Consider the following 7,206-nt stretch of genomic DNA (forward strand, 5'->3'; position numbering starts at 1 on the left):
ACTCTGTCCGAGTTTGTGGATGATACAAAACTGTGGGGAGAAGTGGACACACCAGAGGGCAGGAAACAACTACAGGCAGACCTGGACAGGTTGGACAAATGGGCAGAAAACAACAGAATGCCATTTAACAAGGAGAAATGCAAAGTGCTGCACCTAGGGAGGAAAAATGTCCAGCACACCTACTGCCTAGGAAATGACCTGCTCAGCAGCACGGAAGCGGAAAGGGATCTCGGAGTCCTAGTGGACTCCAAGATGAACATGAGTCATCAGTGTGACGAAGTCGTCAGCAAAGCTAACTGCACTTTATCGTGCATCAGCAGATGCATGACAAATAGAACCAAGGAGGTGATACTTCCCCTCTATTGGGCACTGGTCAGACTGCAGTTGGACTACTGCATCCAGTTTTGGGCGCCACACTTCAAGAGGGATGTGGATAACCTGGAGAGGGTCCAGAGAAGGGCCACTCGTATGTTTAAGGGCTTGCAGGCCAAGCCCTACGAGGAGAGACTAGGGCACCTTGACCTCTTCAGCCTCCGCAAGAGAAGGTTGAGAGGCAACCTTGTGGCTGCTTATAAGTTCATCACGGGGGCACAGAAGGGAACTGGTGAGGCTGTACTCACCAAGGCACCCCTTGGGGGTCACAAGAAATAATGGCCACAAGCTAGCAGAGAGCAGATTTAGACTGGACATTAGGAAGAACTTCTTCACAGAGCAGCCAAAATCTGGAATGGGCTCCCAAGGGAGGTGGTGCTCTCCCCTACCCTGGGGGTCTTCAAGAGGAGGTTAGATAGGCATCTATTGAGGTCCCTTCCGACCCTAACATCTATGAATCTATGAACAAATCCCATTTATCAAATAACAGATTGAACATTTAAAAATGCATACAATCCCTTAAACTGTTGCTTGTTCTATTTTTCCAATTAAATTAAATAATTAAACAGTTGGAGCTATCTGTTACAATGTCACCTTTCCTATGGTTAGTCTTGCTCAGTAATTATTTAGCCATTAGTTATATGCTGTTCTTTCTCTAAATTGCCAGGAGGTGGCAGCATTTGTATTCATTCATAGGTGTTTGGCTCCCTCACTTCTCTAGAAAGAGTAAATATTAGCCCTGTAACTTTGCAAAGCCTGAGATGGCTTGTTTGCAATAAATAGTAAAGAAAGCAGAGTATTGACGCATTACTTCAAGAAGTGCGAACTGCTTTAAAAATGGCCAGTTTTACAGGTATATCCCCAAAGAGTATTGCCTAATGTGACCTTACCCATTCCTTTTGCCACCCCACTTGCTCACAACTTACTTATCTTTTGCTGGACGCACAAATAAAAAGGTCCTGCCTACAAATTAAACACAGCCAACCCTTTCAGACAAGCACATCCTGCAGCACTCAGCCCTTCCTGCTTTGCTGCAGACTGGGCAATGGTACAGGACAGTGGTGTAAGGCAGTGGTGATTTTTTTCAGTACATTGGTTTTGCACAGGATCGTTAGTGTCCTGGATCTAGTTTTTGTTTCCTGTCTAGTACAAAAGCTATTTTCAAGACAAGTAATTTCTTTATGTGATGGAAGACACCAAAGAGATTATACAGGTGAGTTTGCTTTTGATTTGTTTTTGCCTGACATTTCACTCATTTATGTTCTTTTGTAAACTATTTATTTGAACCTATTAGCTTCTTAAAGTGTTTTAGTGTTAAAACTCAAACTTAGGGACAACCATTTGAACTAATGTACAGTATTATCCATTTGTAAGTTTGGAATAACTATCTTATAGCATTGTTTGCTTATTGTTGATTGGTCTAGATTGAATACAACAGGAAAGAGAACAGTAGCTGGCAGAATATAGGGCTAACTTTTCTTACTTAACGTAGGAGGCGTGTCTTGTGAAGAATTCCACATACTGACGGAAGAAATAGAAATCAAATAAAAATTAAATATTGTATCTTTGACTAAGAGAATGCACTTTAGAAGAACTTCTTAAACTAAGAAGATCTTGTCACATATTTGATATTTATCAGTAACCTTGACTTTGACTTGGTATAGAACTGTTTTAGAAATTATGAAATAATAATTTTCTTAAACGTACATGTTAGTTTGCTGGGGTAAGAACTACTGACTAAATCTGAATGGCCCAGAATTAAAACAATTAAAGATAAAGCTAATAAAAATGGGCAAAATATGACAGCACGGAAAAGCTAATTAGGACCCTTTGTCTGTATCAAGTGTCTGTTTTTGAGGGTGGGGACCTCAGATCCAAATGTGCATAACTGTTGATGTTCTCTTGGGAGCTATATAAATGTTACTATTTGAAAAACAGCATTCAGAGTATTCACTTAGACCCTGATCCTGCAAGATGCTAAGAGCTGTCTGTTACAGGATTTATTTCTTTTGAATCTTGTTTTTTTGTTCTGAAGTTTTTCAGGTTTCACTGCATACTCTGACCTAAGGCCTGAAAAACGATAGGTGTTCAAAGGTCAGTATAAGACCTCCTGATGACACCAGCAGTCATACTTGTTCAAGAGTTCGAAGTCCGGTAGCGCCCCCAGATAAGTTTTGGTAGCTCCTGTAATGTCAGTACTTGATTCTTGTCTCTTATTTCCCAAAATGGAAATATTCAGGGCTCCTTTTAACTTTTGAGGACTGAAATGAGATTGCCACTGAGACGCAGCCCTTACATTCCAAAGCCTGAGAGCTAGGCGGGAAGCTGAAACCACTATTTAAGACACCCTGGGTGCATCTACAATAGATGCTAAATGCTCAGGAGACTAATTCTACTGTGCATTAGCGCGTCACGGGAAAAGACATGCTGTTGTGCTAATGCACAGTAGAAACAGACTGCTGGGCATTAGCATCACTAAAAAGGCATGTGCCAACGCTACTACGCAGTAGCGCCAGTTACTACATAATGAGTTGGTACCTGTTGTTACAGGTACTAAACATAAACTACAGAGCATTGATGCATATGCCCCCTGTTGTCCTCTAACTAGACTAAAATCACATTTCTGGTGGGGCTTTTCTGATGAGCAGGGGGAAGACAGCATGTCCCAGCACAATGAGAACAATATAGTCAGGGGAGAGAGAAAATCTCCAAGGAGGATCATTTACTTTGCAAATGGTGACACTATGGAAGAGTATAGCACTGAGGAAGAGGAAGAGGAGGAAGAGCATCAAACTCTTGACACAGTGAGTCTGCTTCCTGGCTTGTATTGGAAACATTTGGGGGGGGGGGGTCTAGAGAGGAGTACAGCAAGGATGAGCTAATACTTATAAAGACCTTTGAAGCTATGAAATCCTATATTGTGCTACATTCTAAGACATAACAAGTATCTTGCTATGAAAAAACTCTAATGTTACTGTATTTGGTTCTTATCATGCAAGTATTTTAATTTTTATGAAACTTTACTCCCCTAAGTCCCATAAAAGATTATTTCAGGTTTACATATTTGCAAAACTGGATCCTTTACATGTTCTGTTGCACAGCTGTCATCTGTGTTTGCTGTACTAATAACCAGCTTTATAAAGGAGTCTGATGCTTTACAGATTCACAGTTAGGCTACTACTTTAAGTCAATTGGATTTGGTTAGACACAACAGCAGCTTATGTCAAGACTTTATGTAATAATTAGCTTTCTTCTCTGCATGATGGCAGATCATTTGACACTGCAAGCAGTATCAGCCAAATTAATCTCCAGGGGAATTTCATAGATGAATCTGGCTTTGTAGTTTAATTCAGTCTGTCTAACATTACTAAGCATTCTTTTTATTTGTTTGTTTTTGCTTTTTAGTCCAAGTTCTCCTGGGGACTGTATCTGTGGTTCTGGGCAGTTCGAATTGCATCAACGTCATTTTTCAGTAAGCTATAATATTTTTGCATCAGTGGTTGGATTATTAAGCAAGAAAATTATCAGGAGATTTTTTCCCCGTTTATTTGATAGTTTCTTGGTAGCATCTCAGGATTATTACCAAGCTTTTTGACAATGTGCAATTTAAAAATGGGTATTTTCTTTCAATGAGCTAGTAACCTCTATATGTTATTCAGTATGAAGTACTCTAGGTTGGGTCATTTGCATATCAGACAACCATTTAAAATGAACTATTTCTTATACCAGCCAAAATGTGGCAGAACACTTAGAGGAGCCTTGCCACACTCAGTGAAGCAAGAGTCTGAATGCTGTCCCAATGGGTGGCAGTCTGGTTATGGAGTTTACAGGGGTTGTGTATGTGTGTTGCCAGCACAACTATCAGCAATGTAATGGCATTTATCATGGTTGAAGAGCAGGTTTCCTTTATATCATGGGTAGCCTCAATGACTACTTATTATGAGTCTGAGGACATAAAGATTTTCTCTTTCGTTCACCTCTTTAATACTTAGTTTCTCTGTTGTCAGTCCTGGACAGACAACACATCTATACTACTGTAAAAAAGATGTGGATGGATGATGTCAATCCTAGATAGGGGTAACTTTGCCCAACGCAGTGTAGAATTGCCCCTAAAAGAATCAGGATAAACTATACCGGTTTACTGTCACCTGTCCGCATCTTATCCTGGGACAAGTGCTTTCTCAAGGCAAACAGGCTCTTACCTGTTCCCTGGCCAGTTCTTGGTGAGGTATTGTAATAGTGTCTATGCATGCTAATACTCCATGAATAAGGACTTAACGCAATTCACAATTTCACGGATTTTGCAGAAATTGTGAAATTGGGCAATGTCCGTAAAATCTCCAAAGGAAAAAAAAACTTATTAAAAATAAAATGCTGGCTCCCCAGTGGAGGGGGTAAGGGCTGTCAATGCAATGGGAAGTAGCCAAGATGGTGGCCACCCCTGCCTCTCACTGCTGATTGGCTGAAAGGGCTGCCCGTCGTGTGGCCTCGCCCCCTCCACCAATCAGCAATGATAAGCGAGGTGCACAATGGACAGCCCTCTCAACCAATCAGAGGTGGGGGGCAGGGCTGTGTGATGGACATCCTTCTCAACCAATCAGCAGTGAGGGGCAGGGCCACCAGGGCCCCTCAGTCAGTAAGAGGTGTGGGGGGGGGGGGCGCCACAATAAGCCCATGAAAATGGTGGCCAGCCCTACAATTTGCCCATTAAATCAGCCTCCTGCCTTGATTTCAGTAGGGCCCTATCCATGTGGACTGTTCGCCTGTCTGCTCTGGCCTACAGCGTGATTTATGTTGGTGTATTAAAAACAATGCAAGTTATTTCTTGTCTCTCCAAGGCCACAGCAGTATTTTTAACTAGCTTCCAAAATTATTCCTACTTCATGCTCTTACTAGTGTGACAGTGTATCAAACACTGCATCAGAAACTATATTAAAGTTGAGGTGGCAAAGTCAAGAACTCAGAAGTTAGGAAATGCCAGACTTGGGGGTTCTGAAGCAGCCTTAGTTCGGTTCTCTTATGTGTATACATTGACAATATGCTTATAACATGCTATTGCCTCCTCTCCCCTGACCTGGACCCCTGCGCCATTCAGCGTGCAGGATAACTGCTCATTCAGAGACAAGACTCTACTTTTTTTTTCTTTTTTGTCATTCCATGTGCAGACCTACATCTTTTTCAGAACAAACTGCAGAAATTCACCCAAGGAACCTTGTCTGCCTCTGTCTTTAGACCAACACGGCTACAACCTAAACCCCTGAAGCATAACTGGGCACTTGAGTGCCCTGGGCAGCAGGCTCACACAGGATAGTGTCAGTGGTATGGCAGCCCAACCAGCAGTGCAGCTGCTGCTATTTTTGTGTTCATCCCCCGGACTGGTGCCCCAGTTGCCCCCCCACTTTGTTACGCTACTGCCAAGCTATGTCCAGTGCATAATTATTTTCCATGCTGCTTCATTGAATGTCTAAGTAGTCCACAAACACTAATGGATTTATTTTCACTAATCTGTGTTGGGTGTGCTGATCTGACGTACAGTGATTAAAGCCAAAATTGCTAACAGTATTAAGAAATGTTAGGTGTCTAATTACAGATGCTTAGGGGGTTTTAAGAGTATGCAGCATTTTATAACACTTATGCATTCAAAGCACAGCTCCTATTGACCTCAGTGGCAGCTGTGAATGCAAGTACTTAAACTTGTGAACAATTTTACTCCCAGACGTCCCAAGTGCAAAGTTCTTTACACATTTATGCATTTATAGGATTGAGCATTTGATGTATTCCAGAGTTAACATTTCTGCCAGTCAGGCTCCAGGTATGTCCAACTGGGACTCTGAATCTGAGCAACACTGAGGCCACCTGTCAAAACTATTTACATCATTTGGTACCTCATCACAGGAATGCTGCAGCAGAAGCAAGAATGGAATCGTAGAAAATGAGGGTTGGAAGAGACCTCAGGAGGTCATCTAATCCAACCCCCTGATCAAAGCAGGACCATCCCCAACTAGATCATTCCCAACTATTCCCAATCCTGTTCACTAGGTTGCAGCTTTGAAATGCTTGATTTGCTACTTTAAAATTCTTACAGCTTATGAAAAAAACAGAAACATAATAATCTAAAATCCCACTTGTCCCCAAGTCACAACATCTGGCCCATAGCAATGGGGATCAGTGGCAAAAAGCGCAGTCTGGCACATCCCCTTCCCTGCACTGCACCATGCTGCCAATCTCCTCTACTGCCTGGAGGTAAGCTCACTTCCTGTTTCCCTACCTTCTCTCAGACATTGGCAACCACCTCCCTGTCCCCCACCCGCCTTCCTTACCAGAGGGGAGTGGTGGCTTGCAGTGTAGCCAGGGTTCAAGCCCCCAACCTGCTGTTCTAAAAGGTTGAGCTCCACTACCCTATAGTGTTGGTCATTTGGATTTGGATATTTAGACCTGCCATGCAGTCCTCTGTCCCTTGAGCTACCAGAATAAGTAGTACCAGCAGAAGGCTGTCATTACTTCCTGGTTTGGAGGATGGGATGCACGTTTTTGTCTGTGGCTTCTCCAGGAATTTACTAAACTGCAAAAGGATGTTGAGATTATGGAATAGGGCTGCGCGAAGCGGCTAGTATTCACTTCGGATTTGGCTGATTTGGGGGACAATGATTTGATTCAGTGATTCAAATCACTGTCCTGAATTGATGCTGCTGAATCGTCCGAATCTCTGAATCACACAGGCCCCATCCCCAACCCACTCTCTCAGCTCCGCCTGCCCCAGCTCCCAGCTCTTTGAAAAAAAAAAAAGCCCCCCTCACTGGCTGCGGCCCCGCGGGGGGGGGGGCCGCGATTCCC

At 42.9% G+C, this 7,206-nt stretch overlaps 1 protein-coding gene across 2 annotated transcripts in view; it reads left to right on the top strand.

Moving 5' to 3' along the window:
- The first annotated feature begins 1,372 nt into the window (after window positions 1–1,372).
- FAM177B (family with sequence similarity 177 member B) overlaps window positions 1,373–7,206 on the top strand; it is a 14,735-nt gene continuing 8,901 nt past the window's right edge. Inside the window, exons 1-4 of one of the 2 annotated variants that reach the window (XM_014522511.2) lie at window positions 1,373–1,585; window positions 2,408–2,466; window positions 3,021–3,176; window positions 3,778–3,844. In XM_014522511.2, coding sequence (XP_014377997.1) covers window positions 3,033–3,176; window positions 3,778–3,844 — 211 coding nt within the window. In that variant the 5' untranslated portion in view covers window positions 1,373–1,585; window positions 2,408–2,466; window positions 3,021–3,032. The remainder of the gene's footprint in view (window positions 1,586–2,407; window positions 2,467–3,020; window positions 3,177–3,777; window positions 3,845–7,206) is intronic. The other variant, XM_006029190.3, reaches the window with a different exon arrangement.

This window comes from Alligator sinensis, unplaced genomic scaffold (assembly GCF_000455745.1).
Source record: "Alligator sinensis unplaced genomic scaffold, ASM45574v1 scaffold266_1, whole genome shotgun sequence".
In the NCBI taxonomy this organism is placed as follows: Eukaryota; Metazoa; Chordata; order Crocodylia; family Alligatoridae; genus Alligator; species Alligator sinensis.